Here is a 21,238-nt window from a genome sequence, read left to right on the forward strand (position 1 = left end):
CTGCAGAGAGCACAGCCAAAACCCCTCCTCTCTGAAAATGCACAGACTACGTGACACCCAGGGGTTCACCGTCCTGAGCCCACCATGCCCAGCCCGCAGGTGCTGGTGAGCAGTCCTTGCTGAGGTGAATCCTTAAGAGAGTTAACAAAACCATATGATCTGCTTATCATATATGGAGTCTTACCATAAGAGTTGATTGCTTCTTAAAAGATTTCTTGGGATTTTTAACAAGGCTGACCCACAAGACATACTTTTTGACAAATAAAATGTGTGCATGTTACAGAGTTATGTATGTTAATTTTTCACGCTTCACAATGCTGACCTTCATGTTCCACAGTAGCTGTGCAGGGACTGCTGGCACTGCTATTCTTCTGTGTGCGGAGGCTAAACACTGACATCATTATTATTATTTAACTTCATGCAGTATTTCTAAAACTGTCAAAGCAGCTTACTTAAAAATAGCTGTGGGAACTGGCAATCCACTGCCACGCAAAGTCACAATGTTGAGAAATGGTGCTAAAGGCAGTCGTCTTTATTTTCCTTTTTTGAGTAGGATAAACAAAACAGACCGTGCAGCTTTACACAGTTGTGCAATTTTACACATCTTACACACTTCGTTTGGGTTCCATTTGAGCAGTTCAGTTACATCCCAACCCGATTATGTACATAGCCAAGGAGAGGAGCTGAAAACAGTCGTGCTATTCTGTTTTTTCTTCTTGTTTTGGTTTCATAAAAAACTCTGGCTTGTTGACACACCTGTAAGCGAACAGCTGGGGAAGAATCCCATACATTATGTTCAATATCAGGAAAAACTCTTTTGCTTCTTCAGGGACTCTGTAGATGTAAGGAGTTCGAGCATGAAGAGAAGCACCAATATGGGAAAATTGAGCCTGTGGTGTGTATATAACGTTTATATTAAAAAAGGTGAAGCTGATGTATATTTTGGAAAGATGGCATAATCTGCATGCAAGACTGCATCTCCAGTGACATTTTCCAAGCCAGCCCTTTTATTCCAGAATTATATATCATCCTTTTGCACAGTGGTATAAAAATACAGCCTCAACTAAAATCATTATTATATTGGTATAAGCAGCATAACTGGAACCACGAATGGCATGGTAGGAGGTGTGTTTTATGCACGTGGTGGCACTGATACATCAGGTATAGGATTGCTCCCTTGGCTTCTGGGTCAGACTTTTTTGCAAGAGATTCCACAATCCTTCCCCAGGCAAATGACAACTGAAGTGGCATCCCCACAGAGCTCTGTGTTCCTGCTCAGCCCGAGCAGGGGGTAGGACTCACACCCACCTGCCTGGGAATGTTGCATTAGGCTTTAGTATGAGCAGAGAGACAGTCTGAATAAAGTTAGAGAGTAAAATCTTGGAAGCTGTGTTAGTTCTGGTTTGAATTTGGTTTTGTTTTTTTTTTTAACCTTAAACCCAGAGTGTTCCAGCTTCTGATCCCAGAACTCCTGATGATTTCAGAAAATGTCTGCAATATTCAGCTTTTGGGCTGGGGTGGTTCTGAAGTATAGGTTGAGCGTGCAGTGAAGGTTATAGGCACAGACAAGCTTGCTGGCCTGAAGCATATTTTTAGCATAAACAAACATTTAAAGATAGAAGTGTCAGGATAGTCACTGTCTTTTGTTTCCATCTGTTACCTGCTATTTCAAGCCACAGCTCATTTACATTAACTATTATGTGTCCTTTTTTTTTTATTAATGTTATTTAGTTAGTTAGCAGTGGAGGAGATCTGAGAAGATAAATATCAATTTGATCATAAGCAAAGCACTGAGACACCAGAATTTCAGGAACACAGAGGAGTACACTACGGCCAAATCACTTCCTCTGTTCTAGCATCAGTAGGAGTCATTTTAAACTCACAAAGAACACAGTTCTGGTCACAGCAAGGTAGAAGGGGAAATACAGTGCAGGTGTTTCAATGCAGCACCCCAGCAAAAGGTTAGGCTGAGACCATCCATCAAAACAGAACAGGAAATTGGTTTTCAGGTGATTCCAACCACCTCCACTGAATAGGGAGAGCTCATCCAGCAAACCTGAGCCAGGAAACGAAATAATCAACGAAATCAAATACAAACACACTTCATCTGAGTGCCACTTAGCATCTTTCTGTAAATAGCTATTACACAGCAAACAGATGTTCAGGGGCACACTGTCAGCAGCCTTTTTATATTGGCCTCGTAATTCAGTCTGCCTCTTGCAGCCTGTTTGTTCCCACCTGTCTCAGGCAGGACCTGCCTTTGGCTCCTGGGTGGGCTCAGATCTCTGCTACCTCTCCTGGCCTTGGAAGCCCTTTCAGCCCAAGCAGCCAGAGCACTAATGCTCAGCACCAAAGCCCTCTTGTTACATGAGGCAGCAGATTCCCAGGCAGATAACCAGCCACCATCAGGCTGCAGAGGAGGTTTGGTGTGTCTGGTGCTTACCTAGACACTGATAACCTCGTGGAAGCATTTCAGAGCCTCTTCTGGGGTAAATAAGATGCTAAGCTACCTACTCTGTGGAGGACTGTGAGGTCTGCCTGTCTCCGAGAGTGGCCAGCCATGTATCATAGTAAGTTGACCGTAAATTCCTAATATTTCATAGTAAACTTGGTCAGAAAGAACTGTAAGGGGATGCTTCTGAGAGACCCATAACTCTCAGTGACTCTGAATGCCTTTGAGTATCTAAGCCTTATTGTGTGGTCTTGTCTCTTACAAGAGTTGTGGCACGTTAGTGAGCTTTGAGCACTGTAAAACCAAAATGCAGTAACATGTCCTGTCTGTAGCCCGTGAAGACTTTTACTAGCTGATGATGCACCATATATAATGAAGTTACTGTTTATTAGGCTTGTTTTTCAATGTTACACGTTGCTTCTTCCTTTCATTACCAGGGAGGATATTTAAGTCCGTTAAAGTCACTTTTTTTCTTAATTTATTTGATTTGCCTCTGCAGAAATTGTGTTATGTCTTTAATCTTGTGTGTTTCATTTCCATGACTGTTCTTTGCTGATGCTTTTTTTTTTTTCTCCTTTCCCCTCTTTGTTTTTGCTCCCTTGGGCCAGGGAGTGTGTCTTAAAAACAGATCTCTCACTCACCAATAGCCCAGTCCTGTTCTTCCTTCAAGTACCAGGCAGACTTGCACCAAGTCAATAATTTGGAGCTGTAAGACAGAGCTCTGTGCAACAGGCTGGTGCTGTGCTAAGTGAGAGAAGCCACAAGTCTGTTGTGTTACCTTGCTGTGATCGGGGCCTCTCAGTGAAGAAGCCATTCCTTGGTGCTTTCTGTTATTGAACCCTCTCCAAGTGGGGAATTTCGAGGCTCAAACCAATCCCTAAACCTTGGCTGAGAAATCAACCAAATGAGATGCTTCAGGTAACTTTCTAAGGCAGCCTTACACATCTAACATAACAGCCTTTGTTACCCTTGGAGCCTCAGCCAATCTGCTGATCCCACCTTCCCACAGCAGTTGGAAGCTGCCCGGTGCTGGGTATGGCACTGCTCAGCTTGGCAACTGCAGTTCATGTATGCCTACTACTCATTAATCTTTTTGTCCATAGAAAGTAGTTTGGATTTGAATTATTTTACAGTATTTTTTGCCTTGTTGCCTAATCATAGGCAATAGTTTTAATATTTCTTACCCTGCAGTCAAGAAAGCCCTCCAGGTGGGGACAGAGAAGGGCCTGGAAAAAGGTTAGGAGTTCTTATTTACTCTGTGCCTTCTCTTTCAGACTGACTAAAATCAAGCAAAGACTGTAACTGTCAAGGGTTTGGACCAGGTCTCCTGAGCCTAAGGAAAGGTATCAAATAAAATGGGGAGAGAGTGACTCAGAGAAATATATTCCTTGGATTTAGGGTCCCTTGTAGACAAGAGGCACTGCAGAAACTAGCCACCAAAAACTGCAGGATTAAAAAACCATTGTGAGAGGGAGTAGAGGAAAACTCTCCACGTTTGAGAAAACAGAGAAATGGGCTACAGAGAACTGCTGAGATAGAATGATTTTAGATAGCAAGGCTGTGGCTCTTCATCCCTTCTCCCATGGCTCACTTATATACAGAAATACTGATTTCATCAATCTCATAGGCTGTTCCAAGCCTTTTGTGTAACCAGAGCTCATGGTACTTATGTGAAATTTAAAGAGCTCCTCCTGGAGCTTCAGGAAGTCTAATAATTACTGGGTCATAACTGGTTTTGGAGTCTAAATGTTAGTAACAGAGTAATTCAAGCTGAGAGTTACATGTAATTCTGAAAAACAATAAATATGTCTGTGTGTGTGAAAGGCTAGTAGGCACTTTTAGAGATTCTTAGTTTGGATGCATCACATGGTATTTTGTGACTTGTTTTTGTAAAAAGTACATCATAATGATAGAAATAAAAATCGAAGTCTCCACGTTCCCCATCTGTAGGATGGTTCATTCCCAGGGAGCAGTGCCCACTCCTTCCGCCAGTAGATATTTACCTTTATGGGACCTTTGTGCATAATAGGAAGCAAAATGTGTTCTAGTAACTACATATGTTTGAATGATAAATTACAACGTTTTAACCTGAGAAAACTGCAAACAAACCTGGAAATGTGTTTTTTGTCTCAAAACAGCAAAACCCAAAAATAATATAGAAAGAGTCCTCAGTTCATTGTGACATGCATTTTACATCCCAGCCTGCTCATAGTTCACCAAGTCAAATCAGTTAAATCATGTTCAGTTGTAGGATGACTGAAGTTCATCCTGCAGTGCATTAAAGGAAAACTACCAAAAAAACACCTCTGAGCCCTCCCAGATATCAAGAAATGTGGGGTTTTTTTGAAGCAAGAAAAAATACGGGGAGTACCCAGCAACATACAGCTCTCTTAAACAGTTTTTGTCAGCCCACAGTTTTTGCTGCTGCCAGGACAAGTTTTAAAGAGTGAAATGGAAAATTTTGAGTGTTAATCTAATGTGCAAATTGACATCCTAAGGCCAAACCACAAAGAACAACAGAGGGGGTTTTAGACTTTAGCAGCAAAATGTTGCATCACACATCTAAAAGGATAAAACATCATTTAAAAAAAAAAAAGTGAGTGTTTGTTACAGGAAACATTAAAAAAAAAATACCCACACCCCCCCAAAAAAATAGCAAACAAATATCACCTCTAGGCAGGGAGGCTGAGTTTTCTGGTAAGTTTGCAAGGTTATAATGGTCAGCATACTTTGATTTCTGGTTTACTTTTTCTTGTGGTAAAAAAAAAAATCTTTGAAGGGAGAATTTATGAAGCCTGAGTAATCTGTCAGTAAAGTCCCTGATACTGCTTTGCCTACTTTAGCTAGTTTGTGCCTTTTTTTTCCTAGATTACATCTACGCTACACAGTTTTATAATATTTATAATACCTTTTAAGCATCTAAACCTCCTCGTTAACATTTGCCAGATTCTGTTTTGATAACACATAATAATTCAAGATTCTCTATAAACTGTTTGGAGACAAAAAAGAAAATAAGTCTATTCTCTGTGATAATTGCTCACAAATAGAAAATGTCACTCTGCCAATCTTACAAGGCAGTTAAAGTGGATTGTAGTTTGTATTCATGATTGTTATCTCAGGCCTGAGGAACAAAGCATTGGTCTGTGTTTGTCTAATAGTGGTATTTGAATTACACTTTTTGCTGTGTCCCTGTGTTCTCACTATTGTGACAGGATTCTGTGCATATTTCCTGCATTGTCTGGATGCTCAGAGCACATTTGTTTTCCTACATACAGTACAAATCAATTGTCCCTGTGTCTCAACTGTTTAAAGGTCATCTGTACCTCATGAGAAGTCATTTACCAGTTCCTGTTGAATTGTTTTGTTTTGGTCAGTCTCCTCATAAGCATCAGCACCATCTAGTAATTAACCACTGTTGTTTATTTAAGAGAATCAGAAGGGAATGAGTTAAGCAAGTATGATCATTGGTCTGCCTTTGGCAACACAAGCATATGTGGGTGTTACTGTGGTTTGTGGCCCAGGAGGTTCCCAGTGTTGTATCCTCATCATGAACTGATACTGTACATTTTGTGTGACCAGTAGATACTTATTTCCATTTATATGTTTCAAACTGCCTAGGTATCCAACATATACTGTGGAAACAATATGTTGTGCTGCTTTGTTGTGTTTGGTTGGCTGTCACAGCTTTAACACAGGCTTCCTTCATGGTCCCAGCTAAAGAGTGCATGGTGCTTAATAAGGTTTAAATGAGCACAACAAAAACGTTGTGCAGAAGGAGAGAAGTCTGCTGAAGAAAGAATGTGCTCGTTAGAGACATGTAATGGATTTGATTGTCCGCTCCCTTAAATTAAGGTTTTTTTACAGATACAAAAACTGATCTGAGCATAAAACCTGCAAGGAAAGATCAAGCCCTGGGCCCCTTATTTATTCCATAGGTCTCTCTACTTTTTAACTTGTAATTCAAAAGCAAACATTTGGAAAGAAATACCTGAGCTAGTCCTCCAGCATGTATGAGGGTTAAATCAGGCATCCAGGAACAGCCAGGCACCAGGAGGCCGTACAGGGCAATCACATAGTATGGCACCGAGTAGAACATGTATGCCAGCATCTGCATTGCAAACACAAATATTAGTTGCTTTGCAGTGTGAGGGAGATGCATTTGAAAAACAGCCAGCTGCTTACTGAGGGATTGAGACTACTCAAAACTACACTCCTTGCAGCAGTGATTCCAGGGCCTTTTTGCAGCTCTAGCTTCGAGAAAGAATTTCACACCTGAATACTATTGATGGGATCCAGCTACCCTAAGGCTTCCCCTAATATTGATGGCTGTCGCCTCCTTGCCTAGGACATGTTTTCCTACCCCAGTAAGCATGGCTTGACTTAAGTCCTTGTCCAACACAACATGGGTGTCCACTTTTCAGGCTCCGTTGCGCTCTCATTTGGGAGGTAGGAGAGACACCCACACCACCCCTTTCCCAGAAAGAACTGGTCCAGCAGAGATCCTTGGTTTCTGCTCGTTGCCCACCCCTGCATCCTCTGACGGCTTCAGGCCCTGTCCACGTGCAGCAGCCAGGCTTGCAGGAGAAGGGCAACCTCAAACTTTCCAAAACTAAAGCACAACATTCCCTCATCTGCAATGCTTTTTGTGTAGTGTCCTGTTTCAAGGAGTGTGTCACTGGAGACAGAACTGAATGTGAGCTTAAGGAATCTAATCCTACTACACCCCTTCTTGCTGCATTATTCCAGACTGAAAGTCTGCTTTGCCCTTCTAAGGAAGAGGAATGAACATTTTAAAGAAGTATGCAGATCTGTTTCATGGACTGTATGACAAGAACCTTGAGTAATCAGTGTGTTACTCTAGGCAACCAATTTGAATCGAAGTTTATCACAATGATGAGTTGGTGCCCTGTAGTGGCCATACTAGAAAATAGGAAATACTGTTTAACTTGCCATGAACTTCAACTGTGAAACCCAGGGCTTCATCTTTGCACCAGTTTACAAATCACTCCTTAACACACTCTTCTCCGTGGTCAGTGCTTTACCTGAAGCTTAGGGTAGGCAGCAGGGTCTTTTATGTAGGGCTCGTGCAGTTGAATGTACAGCCGGCAGAGCTCAGCAGGGCAGTCCAGGGCAATCTGAGGAGAATTTTCAAAACTTCTTGTGAACAATTTGTTCTAAACCAGCCAACCTGACATCTGCACTAGTGGTCTGCAGCACTGCTACCCTGGAGGCTTGCAGAGGTGATCCATGTGATCACCAATTAAAAGGTGAAATGCAGCCCCCTCTCAGGTCCTGCTCTGGGGGGTTGGGAGGAAATGCTGTCAGCCTGCTTTAAAGACTTTGACTGGAAGAGAATTTGGTCAGTTGGCTATGAAGTAGTAAAAGTATAATTGCTATTGATTTGCTCTGATAAACAACCTTTGATCCCAGCAAATGTACTTTCCAATGGAAAATTGCTCCAAGAGTGGAAACTGCAGGTTAAGCACTCAGTTTTAGGACAGTAAACTATGAATGTAGTCCAAGAAGAGCTGCACTGGGACAAGACAGCAATGGAGAGCAATGCAGTGAGCCAGGTGTTACTTCAAGTAGTAATAGTTTTTAAGAGAGTAGCAAAGGGAAGATTATTGGATTTTACACTCCTATAGAAAGAACAAGTTCCAGATAAACATGGGGAGACGCAGTTGCAAAAATAATTCAGTTGATCTCTATAAGTAAGGCCAGTAAGCAGTTCCTGTTTGGTGCAGGAAATCTATAAGGAAATGACCACGCTCTCAAAATCAACTAAAAAAAAAAAAAAAAATCCTCTGAGAAATGAAATGAGATTGCAAAACCAATTTAGACCATGAGACTAATGTTTCCCACAGTGAAATTACAGGTAAAACTGTATCGCTGTAGCAGTGTATCAGTGGTGCTCTGAAGTAGCAGGATCTATAAAGCAGGCTGTGACAAAGTAGAAGAAAAAAGTGGTTTTGAGAGGCCAGTTTTCAGAGAAGCAGTAGAAGATGGCAGAGTAATGTGAGCAGCACAACTACAAAAGGACAATCTGCACTAGGTAAATAAGATGTTGCTTGGGTATTTATCGCCACCTCTTGAGTTATTCTAGAAAGGATAAACGTTCAAGCTTTGTTCACTGAATGACACACAAGTTTCATTCTGCTTAAGACAGAAAATGCACTAAAGCTGACAAGGTTCTACACTTATCTCCTACTGAATTTATCTCTAGAAAGCATTATCAGTACTGCTTCCTTCCCTCAGAAATTTTAATTCAATCAAGTATACTTACAGAGCAAATATTTTTAAAAATTGCCGATTGGTAAGTAGAAACACGTGTTGTTCAGGTAACATGGATAATTTTTTTGCCTTTTAGGTGGAAATGTTCTCTTCTATCTCATGCAGTGTAAGTTAACTTGATTTCCTATAGAATTTTAAATATGCATTTTTGTTTAGGAAAACACAAATACAGAACTCCTTCAGTTGGTTTGTTTCCATGTTCTCGGCTGTAAATATAACAACAGACCAATGAAAACAGTTTTAGGTCATTTTGATTTGCACTTAGGATGCTATTTACTCTCATGATTGTGTACCTCCTTTTGAAAAACATGCTTCACACAGCACAAAGTGGAGAAGCAAAAGCAACAAGAGTTATCGTGAATATTCAAACCCTAAACATTACAGGATTTCCCTTGACCACAATGCACATGCTTTTTCATACAGACTCAAATTTAAAAGTTGGACTGAAAATCTGAGGCCAGAGTATTAAAATACGTTCAACTTACCATGCCCCTAAATATGCAAAACCCCGTTGCTAAGATGAGATATGCAGCTAACATTAAATCTATTGGTCGTCTTAAGAGCCCTTTCTTCTGGACTTCCTGAACCACCTGCAACACAGAACATGTTTAGTAGGTACATCCCAGTTCCATGTGACATGTTTAACTATGAGGGTGAAGTGGTGAAACATCATTTCTAGCCACTGATTTCAGAAATATTTCCGCATCTAAAAAGGTGACTTCAGACTTGATAGGATGTTCAGTGAGGAAAATTAATCTGAGTAAACTCTAGAAATGGATGGATCCAACTAAAGCCATTTCAATACAGACTAGTGTCATTTCAAAGCAACCTAAATCAAGTGGACATACTCTAACTCTGCAATCACCTTAAGCTTTAAAGCAGCATAACTAACTTTTTCAAAATTGTGTGTTTTGTTAATTGGAACTAAATCATTTTCCTGAATGTCCCTATGTAGAAAAGCCTTGGAACCATAAGTTTGTCTCAAACATATGAAGTTGAATCTGGTATGCTTTGTAAAGGACTGGGTCCATCTCATTGCTGACAGCAAATGCTGGTTTTCAGCAGCTTGTGACACTATTGAAATTTATGGACTATCACTGGCATAAAATAAAAGCTTTTTTGTGGCTGGTTGAGTCCTCTGCTGAGTTCAGTAAGCAAACCTTTTATCTTAATATGTAATGCATAACTAGAGAACTAAATATGTGTGTGTGTGTGTGTGTATGTGGAGTATGTGGAATCCCCTCCTTTCATTCTTTCATCACTTTATGCTGTAGATTCCTCTGATAGGCACTGGAGCACTTCTCCATGGCTCTGATCTGTGCCTCCTTTCCTCAGCTCAGAGCAGGAATCCCCCCAGTGCTCTGCAGGGGCAGATGTGAAGGGTTCACACCCCGTGGTAGCAAAGGCCACATCAATATCTATAAAGGTGTCTTGGAAAAACCAAAGTCATCCCTTTGCCTACATGGTAAAACCTACAAGACCCATGGAAATAATTCGAGGTGCACTTTCTGCACAGTGTAGTCACAAAGTTGTAAGCACATGAGTATAGCTTTCTGTAGTTCAGAGAGAAAACTTCCCCATGTATATGTGTTACTCATTTCCCCTTCCTTTTTATTAGCTGTGTGTTGGCATGCAGACAGCTAAAGGAAAACCTGATTTCCTTCCTGTTATACACTTGTGGAATTGTCTCCAAAGCACAAAACAATAATTAGGATGCAAGGGCACAGTTAAAAGCACTCGGGATCAAGATATTCACAATGAAGTTATTGAAACAGGAGAAACAATCTTGCAAGCACAATTCCTGAGTAAAAACTACAAGACCTGAATTCTAGGCTAACAAAAACAAGGCTATTGTAAACACATAGGCCATCATAATGCCTTTTCTGTTTTTCTTTCAAAGGATCTTTTTCAGGAAAAAAAAAGTGACACCTTTGTTTTCCTTTCAAACACAAATAACAGGTCTGTTTTGGCAGTACAGTGTCACTTGACAGTATTCACAGTATCAGTGTAAGAATGTTTATAATAGCACTGCAAAGAATGTCTATATTCTAATATTTATTCCTATAAAAGACAAAGGTCTCCCAAAGCCTCTGAGTTACAAATAATTTTCAGATGTAGCTACCTAGGATAATGGAAAGCTGATATATTTCTTCCTACTTTTAACTAAGTAAGAGGCTTACCTATCTATCTATCTATCTATCTATGTAGACATAGATATGTATAACTCCTCCTTTCAAAAGGAGTATTACATGAATGTCCATATTTACTCTAATTCCAAAGCTGCAATAACACCTTGTACTTAGAGAGTTGGGAGACAAAGCCAGTATACGTGGATACAACCTTTGGTGTAGTTTGAGTTTGTGAAATTGCTAGGGTACAGAAAACTCTCACCTTTTTTTATCTGTGCATATGTGCAAACAAAATAAAAATGCAAAGCTTAAAAAAAAAAAGGCAAGAATTTGAAAGACAGAATGCACTTTGCTGACAGAATTCAGCTACAAGGTAATTTTCCCTTGCCTTTCTTTTACACAGCAAAGCCGCATCAATAAATGCTAAAATGAATTACATGTTAAGTACACTGGCCAAGCAGAGCAGGCCAGCCACGGGTTTCCCATTTACTGCAAACAGCACTGAACTCTGCTCAGATCTCATGCAGAGTTTCTTTTGTGTAGCAAGGAAGTGGGTAGGCATGCTTTGCAATTTCTCTCACGTCCAGGAAAAAGCTATTTTCCATAACTTCTGAGGGGGTTCTCACATGATCAGTTTTAAGACATCAGAATAATTTTGTGTGCTGTCTGCAAAAGTCCCTTCAGAATTCATGTGCAAATCTGAATTTGTGTTTTAATTGTTAATGAATTTTAAATTATATTAAGCTTTTCTGAGCTAATATACTTGTAGATAAATCTGTTGGGCTTTGTAAATACTGCAGCACAGCTTGGTTTGGTTCCAGATGAGGGCATAACTTGATTCTGCTCCCATGCACCCATCTCTACTAGAAAACACCAAAACTTGATAAACTCCCTCTGTTCCCACATTGATTTTTTTTTTTTTTTTTAACTAACTGATTTGTTTAGCTCCTTATAAGCATAGGACACAGCTCTATTTCAGCAAATAAGCAATCTATCATGTAATTCCTGTAATACCAATTTCTGGGGTGTTCTTCATACTAGGAAAACAAACTGAAACCTTTGTCCATCCTCCATGCAAATGCTGTTCTCACTAATATATACAGCAAAAATTGCCATCACTACCTTTAACTACTCTTCTCTCCCTTGATGACTCTAAAGAATGTGTTTCTGTCAAGAATTATTGACTCCTTTAAATCAATCACCTCAGATTGCTCTGGGATGGGACACATGGTTTCCTATAAGCCTATGCAGGAGAGTGGAAGAAGGTTTGGCACCTGAAAACTTCCCCTAATTTGCCTTTCATAGAGATTTGCCCTAAAAGTTGGGATTCTGTAGTGGTTCTTCAAACTTCAGGAGATATGAAAATCTGTCTGTACCTCCCTTTCCTACTGAAGACTCATGGATGGATGGATGGATGTTATTTTTCATACATCTCTGGGAAAATCTGTCCATGTAACCTGCTGTTCCTCTTTGCCACTGGCTCTTCCTGTGCACACTGACAGCCCCCTGACTATGGAATGGGAACTAATCCTTCACCTCTGTCTATGTTTCCAGTTACTGAATGAACCTGACTGAGACTCAGGAGCTCTTGTGATGCAAAAATATTCATCGATTCTGTTGCTTACAACTGATACAGAGTGCTGTGGCAATAAACTTGCTTATAGCAATCAACAGTTAAAAGATCTGTTCTGTGCTTTGTACTGCAGGGAATTTTTTTTTTTTTTTTTTTTTTTTTTTTTTTTTTTTTTTTTTTTTTTTTTTTTTTTTTTTTTTTTTTTTGTAAAACAGTGCATGAACTATTAATGCATTGTTTTGATTGCTCAGCTGATCTTATTACAGTCCAACTAGTAAATTCAAAGGCAAAAGTCTAAGGAGTTTTAGGTAAACATTTTTACAGATTTTTTTTTTTAATAAGAAGTGTGTAAATACTTTTCTTACCCACTTGTGTACAACATCTCACCTGTAAAATCTAATATTGCAGAAAGCATATACAAATAGCTATTAAATTATGAAATCTGTAAGTCATCTTTAGAAGAATACTTTCCTGTAGTGTTTCTATAGGATCTTTTGGTGCTTTATGAAGCTGGTACAGGTCAGTGTTTTCATCATTTAAAAACTAAAACAGTCAGAAACTGAATAGATAAAAACACAATTACACCTGATAATGTGTTCTTTACTCTAAACATAAGATTCTTTCTCTTTATTCCACCATAATGAAATAGTCCTCCAGTATAGACATTTTTGCAGTGTCTGCACAGCCCAACAGCAACTGCCATAACAGCCCCAATACATCCCATGCTCTCCGAGGGACCTATAAAACCCACCAGAAGCAGCCAGCATATTTCAGCTTTCCTAACAGTAGCCAGCACTGAAATACAATAAAATTACCTTGACTGGAGTGTCTTGAGTCACTGAAGGTTGGTTATAAATTCTGAACCCGGCCCATATGGGGAGGCAGATATATGGTACACTTAGGAAAAAAGCAGGAAACACTTTTGTTCCATATTTGCCTGTTAAAGAATTATTGTAAGACTTATGAGAACTTGTAAGCTGTGCTGCAGAAAAATTAAAAAATATCCTAAAGTAGTATCAAATCTGAAGCAGCTGTAGTAATGTAAATGTAAAACATTAGAAATCACTGTTACAGAAACACTCATTACTGGTAGAGTCACAGGTAAGGGAGGGCCTGTTTGACAGGAAGCCATTTCAGAAATCAGGGATTTTTCTGGGAGATGAGAAACCACCTGTCACTCTGCAGCAGGTAATCCTGCAGGATGGGACAGCTTTGAAATCTCTCAATGGAACCTGCTTCAAATAGAGACCTTGTTCTTTTAAAAATGGAAATAAAAAAGTGTATCCATTTTGCAAGATCTGATATTGCACTTGCTTTCCAAAGTCCTGATTCCCTTTCCAGGCCTGTACTGAGGACAAAACACTGAGAGATCTATCCTCAGCCCAGGTAAATCAGGAAAATCCGTGTCTTTCACACTGGCTACTCTCTGTGTCAGAAAGGAAGGCAGCAGGAATGCTCCTGAAAGCAAGTTTCTTGGCCTTCCCTAGAGGGAAGAGGAAGGGATGCTGTGGCACTAAATCTGCTCTTTTCTCTGCGGTGCATTTGCAAAGGAGGGCACTGGGCTGGCCCAGCCTGCACAGTGAATATTCCTCCTCCGTCATAAAAAGCAGGGCCAAAGTGAGTTTTAGGAAAACTTACGAACTCTTTGGACATCTGAACATTTTTCTCGGTTGAACATTTGTCAACTTCGCATCAGTTTAAGCTCAGCTAAACAGGAAATCTCTTATTGAGGAGGGTTGCACACTTAAAGGATCATCTGCCATAATGATGATGTAAATACTTCTATTACAGTCCTCACCTCTAGCAGCACAACTACGCACTGATTTAAGTTAGAAATCTAGGAATGTTAAATTTTGTTTGAAAACAGAACAACTTCCAGGTTTTACTTTTAAAGATTATTTGGATGCCTCTTGTGAGCTGCTGGGAAGTCAGATTTTTAAGTAAATTGGAAATTTGACGTAAAATAAGATTTATATTCTTATGATACTAAGACACACTTTTTGTCTCATTATTTAAACCTAATTTAGATGAAAGCCTTGCAGGTATAACAAAATACAATTTTTTTCCCCTTGAGAGCAATGTAAATTGAAAGGGATTATGTTGGTTTTTTCTCCCTTGGTCTCCATCTTCTCTTCCTCATATTTAGATTTCAAAATGTCTTGCATCTCTCTACTGATATTCCTAAAATTCCTCTTTTGTGTTATTACAGCAATGAACCAAGACTGCAGTAAAATATAGATAACCTAATGCTGAATTTAGAAAATGCTTCACAGGAAAAAATTAGTCATATAAATTACTTCCTTACCCACAATATTTCCAGGCAAAAAGACAATGATGCTCATGATAATGGAACCTAGCCAGTAGAGACCAATGGTTCTATAGCTTTGTCTGTTTAAAAAAGAGAACAGCATAATTAATGCACCTTTTCTATAGAACCCCCTACCCCAAACATTATACTCATTGCCATGGTTGTATTTTAGTATCTAAAGGTTTTAAAAGCTGTACCACAAGTCAACAGTGGATTCTTGCCTCTGAGAGGAGTGTATGGAAAAATCCTACGTTCATGTGTGAGAAGATGAAAGGTTATCACATGAACAGTACAGGCTCTGGGCATACTCAGTTATTTACTGTCATGTTTCAACTCCTCTGAAGGCTGAGTTTGCACATCACAGGTTGTAGCAGACTATGAAAGAATTAATAATTAATTCCATACTGTTTATGCTTTTATAACCAGCAGGTACATTAGCCTCTGGAACTCAAGTACTTACTTTCTCAAACTCGTTATTCAGTGCAAGAACCATAAGAATCTCTAGAAATAACCCTTTTCTCTTAAACTTCGTGTCACTCTCTAACATGGATGAGAGATCATCATTGTGCTAAGCAATGCATTATTTCTATGCTAAACTTGTTATTTGAAAAACAATTTTTTTTTCTCACACATGCTTTTAATGTGCATTTGCTTACAGAGCTGAGAGAGAGGGTAAATTGGCAAGGGTATAACTCCTGAATGTAATGAAATTTTACCAGCATTGCTTTAGCCTAAGACATGGAACCGCCCTGAAAGAAAAATCTAAACACTGCAGAGAAAAGAAAGCCCTTTGTAGGTTTTGTGAGAACGGGAGCAAAGTAAACAGTACACAAATCAAACTGACTTACTCCCATGCAATAGCTGCCACCATCAGCAGGTACATCAGGTAGTGGGCAGAGCCATCCCAGTAGCAGATCACGTGGCCATAGGCAGTGTTGAGATATGGCTCACCCTAGGAAAACATGTATTTTAAAAGAGATTCAGTGATTAGAGGAAGAATAAGAAATAATTAATAAAAAAACAGCAAAAAACAAGTTCAGAAAAGTTACTGGTGTTCTTCCAATCCAGCAGTACAGTTTTTGACTGACAATACACATTTCCAAGCACAGACCTGATGTATGCAGGATCAGCTATAATTAAATGAGTTCTAGGGTTGCAAAATAGGGGGCAAGATGGGAGGGAAAACTCCTATGTGTGACTGTCAGCATTACTCTGCTACATTATGGAAATATGACTTTTCCATATTTTAGTGATAAAAGCTACAAAATTAAGATACATTTAGGATGGAACAAATGTAGATATATTTAGCAACCTAGAGATCTACCACAGTATTGAATATATTGATGCCAATGTATAACCTTGAAAGGTCCAACTCATTTCACACTTAAGTTCATGGAATCTTTTCAATGACTTCAGTGACTTTCATATCAAGCTCTTACTGAGCTATTTTTGGTGGATGTTGATATTCAGCAGCCAACAGATTCTGCTGACTAGGTATCTGGCATCATCATTTTTTAACTCTACTTTAATTCCTTTCAGTAAAGTGATTAGGCAAAAGTAAAACAGCAATTTTGTTTTCTTCTTGGTAACACATTTAGGTGCTGCCAGACTCCTCCACTCCTGGGTGCTGTCTATGGCTTTCTGCAAACATGTGCAGTCCATCCTTTTCCCAGAAGTTAATACAGAATAGTGTTACTTAAACTAAGTGAAATAATCTTGGAGTCTGAAAGGTACATTCTTTTTCCCAAATGAGTCAGCGATTTCAGGTCAGAGAAGCTTTTGTCCATAACAATAACAAAGCAGGTCAATGACAAAATTCAAGAAGACCCACTGAATGTGTATTTGTATGAATGGCTATTTTTCTGTGACAAATACTACACCAAGTTATTTATAGTGAAGATTTTATTTACATTTGTAAGCCAAACTATTATTTACCTCTCTCAAGTAATGAGTCATGAATCCATCAATAATTCCATCCTGTTCCAACCCAATTATTAGGTTCACTACGCTGGTAAAGGCAAATACAGCATAAACTGTAATAAGATAAAGAAAAAAATTAATAAAGACTTGGAATCACACAGTTCCTTCACAGTCTGATAAATTCAGTCAGACAGAGATCTATTGAACTGGTTGCATCTACTTTGAGATCACAGATATTTAACCCACAATGTACCTTTCCCACATAGCTCAGTATTTTTTAATTAGTGGTTAGTCAACACAGTTCTTAGGAAGCTTTTCTGGGGAATGTGAAATTCTGTAGAGCTGTAGGCACAGCCTCCATGGAAAGTCAGTGCCTGCAGAAAGGACTATGTAGCCTTTCAAAAATCTTGGATACATGACATATACCAGCCTTGACTGTAGTCATCACTTGGAAAGGAGAAAGGACAACAAAAAGGAGGTGAAGAGGGAAATGTCATTTTTGCAGGTGAGCAAGGCAAATACACGACTCATGGCAGTTTATAGCAGACCTTGCTGGCAAATTAGCCAGTCAGTCCTCTGGGACAGGATATTTATCTTCATCGTAACCAGGACATACCATAAAACAGCGGGTCTTTTGGTGGTTTTCTTTTGACAAGAACACGAGCCAACAGAGCAATAAGAACCAGAACCAGCAATCCAACTGCAACGATTACCCAGGAACTGCAATAGTATTAAAAAAATAAGTTTAGAAGAATGACAAAGACAGAATTTTGCTTCTTCAGTTTTTCTTTCCAGCTATCCTCAAACACACATACTCTTAAAGTAACTTCTAATAAAGGCAGATTTTAAGGTCCACTGCATAGTCCATCACAGTACTCATTTTATAGTTCTGCAGAATTTATGTGCCTCTATTTTCACGTGATCAGCTAAAAAAAGAAAATACAAAAATAGCTAGATAAACAACATATCCAGGAGTCTACATTTGCCAGACTAAAATCAGTTTTCATACTGGTATCTGCAAAAATAAACAAAAATCATGAGAAAATTAAAGGCCAGTGAGAGGTGAAGATCAAACCCACAGATATTTCAAGGCCAAAAAGGATCATTGGGGCCATTTCATCTAACCTCAGCAATAAATTATCTACCCAGGAAATGACATATTCAAAAATAAAACACATCAGTTCCATGGAATAGGAGTGGCAGTGTGGAGCACCTATGATGGATCTAGCTTTAATGTTCAGTTTTGGAAGTGCTACCAAGGGTCTCTCTGGCCCTACGAGGCAGGACCATTTGAGGGGGTTCAGTGATCAGTGCAGGTGGGCTCAGTGGAAAAGATCTTTTTGTGGAGATGGAGCCATAATGTTAGTGCATGTAAAGTGCTGTCAGTGGAAAGCACAAAAAATCTTTGGCACAAAGCAAATTTGTCTCCAAAGACAAGCTAAGAAAACCAATTTAAAATTGTTTTATAGCTCTGAGTATGTAAATTATATTTAGCTTTCTAAGACTGTCCTCCTCAGTATTAACTTTTGTGCTTGTGTAAGAAAAACAATGGAGGGGAAAATTAGGTACAGATGCATAAGCTAAAAATATCTGATATGTCACTTTATACATAGTACCACTCTGTGTCAAGAAAACAAATTGTGTACAAACAAATTATATTACGACAATTTTAGCCTTAGTGAAACTTGACTTCAAATTATTGCCAAAATTTGCAAGACCAAATATTTCAGAATATATACACACATACTTTCTTAGTCAGGATGAGCAGTACTTGCTTGCTGATTTATTTCATGGTTTGAATCTTCTGATAGTCTGTTTTCCCAGTGATGAATTTCTTCATACCGTTACAGTTGTTAATATTGCAGTGACTCTTCACTGCAGTCTATCATTTTGAAATAAATATTGGCATTGAATCAAGTAAGTCAGCATGTGTTATTCGACATTGCTCCAGCAATGAGAAACCAAAAATTTAGTTATCAGCCAGAAGGAGGAAAATGAGGAAGGAACATATGTAGCAAAGCCTTTAAAACATGAAGCAAATATTTGTGCAGTTGTTGCAAAACACCCCAGGCTGTTAGTATCACAAAATACCATACAGACCCTTAAGTGAACTGTCTATTGCCTTGAGGAAAGACTTTTCTTTTCTAGACCTGCCGCTTATCCTGGACCGTGTATCTTGGCAGAGCGAGGGCATACGGTCATTATTAGTTAAACTAGCAGGCTCAGAGAGTGTCTGCAGGAAGCCTGCGGGAGGTCTCCGAGGCTGGCGAGTTCTTCCACTCGTTGGATTTTGTTTGTGAATGCCCGGACCGGTAGCCGGAGGGAGGCTGCTCCCGATCCCGGCACGGGCGATACTGTCCGGGCTGCTCCGTCCGCTCGGCGGTACCGCCAGCCCGGGGTGACCGGAGCTCCAGAACACGCTCCAGGTGATGGGCAAAGGCAGCGTGGAGGTCCCAGGGTGAGCGGCCAGGCTGGGCTCCCCCTCTGCATCCCAGAGGACGCGGGCAGGACCCGGGAGCGGCCAGGCGAGGTCTGCCCCGCTGTCCCGCTCCGCCGCCCGCCCCGTCCCGCTCAGCCCCGCGCCGCTGACAAAAACACCCGCGGGGACCTCCCCGCTCCGCACCGCCCCGGCCGCCGCCCCACTCACCTGCCGGTGGCCGCCAGGCAGTTGAAGAGGTACGTGACGGGGATGGCGGTGAGCGAGAGCACGAACACGCCGGTGGCCGCCGAGGCGCTCATCGCCGCGGCGGGAGGCGGCGGCCGCCCTGCTCGCCCCAGCCGAGCGCCACGCCGGGCCCGAGGCACCGCCTCGCCCCAGCCCCGCACGCCCCGCGGCCTCGGCCCGCCGCCCGCCCCATCGCCGGTGGCCGCCCCCCCGCCCCGCTCGGGGAAGGTTAAATCCGCCTCGGAAACCGGAGCCGCCCGCAGAGCGCCGCGGAGCTCTGCCCGCCCCCCGGGGCTCGCCCCGCTCCCCTCGCCCCTCGCCCCTGCCTCGCGGTCGGGGGTTGTTCGACGGGCGATGCTCCGGGACGGGGGCCGCGGGTCCAGCCCCGCGGGGATGGGCGCTCCTCCGCGGCCCGGCAGTGGCCGAGGGGCTGCTGTAACAGCCGGGCTGAGCGCCGCCAAAGAGGTGTCAGGGCTTTAACTGCGGGTGACGGCGCGGCGAGGTACCGGGGCGGCGGCAGCAGGACAGCGGGGTCCGCGGAACCGATCCGGGCTCATGAGAGGTGGTAGATGGAGAGAGGGTCCCCTTTGTCTGACCAGTGCGGAATCGCCCTGAGAAACCCCTAAAAATATTAGGCATTTCTTTTGCATCAGTATTTAGCTGCGTTAATATGAACATGGACAGTTAATAAGAACAAGGGCACTAGCGCTTTTAAAATGTTGGGGGAAAAATTTGTGAACTCACCTTTTCTATTTTAAAAGTAAAAAATAATTAGCAAAAGTTAAGCATATTTCTAACCGTATCCATCAGCTTTTTCCTGGCTTCAAACTTTGTTTACATATGGGTATCAACACTAAAGTGTCAGTGGTGGAATGAGCCTTGCGTGCAAGGCAAACAGAAATGAAAACCACCGTTCCTAGAAGTTACTGAGCGTTTTATTCCAGGACACTGGCAAGTAAGAACGATCATCCTGTGTTGCCTGGAGAAAACAGCAAATGCATTTCCAGCGTGCCAGGAAAGCTCTTTCTAGAAGAATTAACACTATTGTAAAAGCACCCCTCTGCAACAGTGGGCACAACTCCGATTCCCTCGTGCTGAAATGAAACAATGGAGGACTGCTAGGGTGGCTGAGGAAACAGGGCACCTGTCTGTCAGGAAGAGGCTGAAGAGCTTGGCATATGAGTGCTCTCTGTAAATACTTGAGGAGTTAACACCAGCAAGAGGAAAGAACTCTTTAATTTGAAGGATGAAGCTGTGAACAAACTTTCACTAGTTTTCAGAAACAGCCATGAGCGACAAAGGATCTTCTGTTTTACAGTAAATTTGGTAAGTTTAGCCAATAGACTAATTGATACAATACCTCCCTCTGAAGGGAACTTGGTGACCCAGATTATATAGATGTCCTTTATATTATATACAACCAAATTCTTGCACAGTTATTTCAAGTGAGAAAGGTCTAGAATCTGGCCGTGGGTATACAAATGGGTTAAACCATGCTCAACTAAACTATCCAGTAAAAGCATGATGCAACTCCTAGAAGTAATTTAGTCCACCCAAGTGTCAGAATTGCCATTGGATGAGTCAGGGCTAAATTTACCACCTCCAAATGCCTACCTTTCAATGCACAGCCGGTTTACTTCTCAAGCTTTCAAATGTATAGGCTGCTTATTTGTATGCAGCTGCCACAGTGCAGTCTCAAGACTCACGTCTCAAGCTTTGCTTCTCAGTTCCTGTGTCTGTAAAGTCAAACACTTTCTTTCTTACCCCTCTGCCTGCACATTACAGCTCTGATTTGCACCTAGCTGGTTCATCAAGTCCTGTTTCAGCTTCTGAGTAGAAAATGCCACGGCACATCCTGTGGTAATAATATAGCAACTCAACTGTGCAGGTGCATTGTTTG

At 41.0% G+C, this 21,238-nt stretch overlaps 1 protein-coding gene across 2 annotated transcripts; it reads right to left on the minus strand.

Annotated features, from left to right (window-relative positions):
* Positions 1–503: 503 nt before the first annotated feature.
* TM6SF1 (transmembrane 6 superfamily member 1) lies at positions 504–19,574 on the minus strand. Of its 2 annotated transcripts, XM_027887051.1 has the most exons (10): positions 19,321–19,574; positions 17,290–17,393; positions 16,689–16,786; positions 15,602–15,705; positions 14,751–14,833; positions 13,261–13,382; positions 9,229–9,333; positions 7,495–7,587; positions 6,441–6,560; positions 504–890 (listed from the first exon to the last, which is right to left on the minus strand). In XM_027887051.1, exons 1-10 carry the CDS (start codon positions 19,410–19,412, stop codon positions 699–701), a joined length of 1,113 nt encoding a protein of 370 aa, XP_027742852.1. In that variant the 5' UTR covers positions 19,413–19,574; the 3' UTR covers positions 504–698. The 2 variants fall into 2 exon arrangements, with proteins under 2 accessions (XP_027742852.1, XP_027742853.1); XM_027887052.1 differs by lacking the exons at positions 504–890; positions 7,495–7,587; positions 9,229–9,333; positions 13,261–13,382 and having other exon boundaries at positions 6,446–6,560; positions 19,321–19,423.
* Positions 19,575–21,238: the final 1,664 nt, after the last annotated feature.

The sequence above is a fragment of the Empidonax traillii genome, unplaced genomic scaffold (genome assembly GCF_003031625.1).
Source record: "Empidonax traillii isolate 1590-97213 ecotype Southwest subspecies unplaced genomic scaffold, ASM303162v1 scaffold201:size1909950, whole genome shotgun sequence".
Classification (NCBI taxonomy): domain Eukaryota; kingdom Metazoa; phylum Chordata; class Aves; order Passeriformes; family Tyrannidae; genus Empidonax; species Empidonax traillii.

Excerpts from the sequence above, each read along its gene's own strand:
- TM6SF1 (XM_027887051.1), bottom strand. The coding sequence starts at position 19,412 with ATGAGCGCCTCGGCGGCCACCGGCGTGTTCGTGCTCTCGCTCACCGCC. Across the intron at positions 17,394-19,320 it reads TGCCTGGCGGCCACCGGCAG|TTCCTGGGTAATCGTTGCAG; the intron begins GTGAGTGGGGCG and ends ATACTATTGCAG. Across the intron at positions 9,334-13,260 it reads CTCAAGACACTCCAGTCAAG|GTGGTTCAGGAAGTCCAGAA; the intron begins GTAATTTTATTG and ends TCTGTGTTGCAG.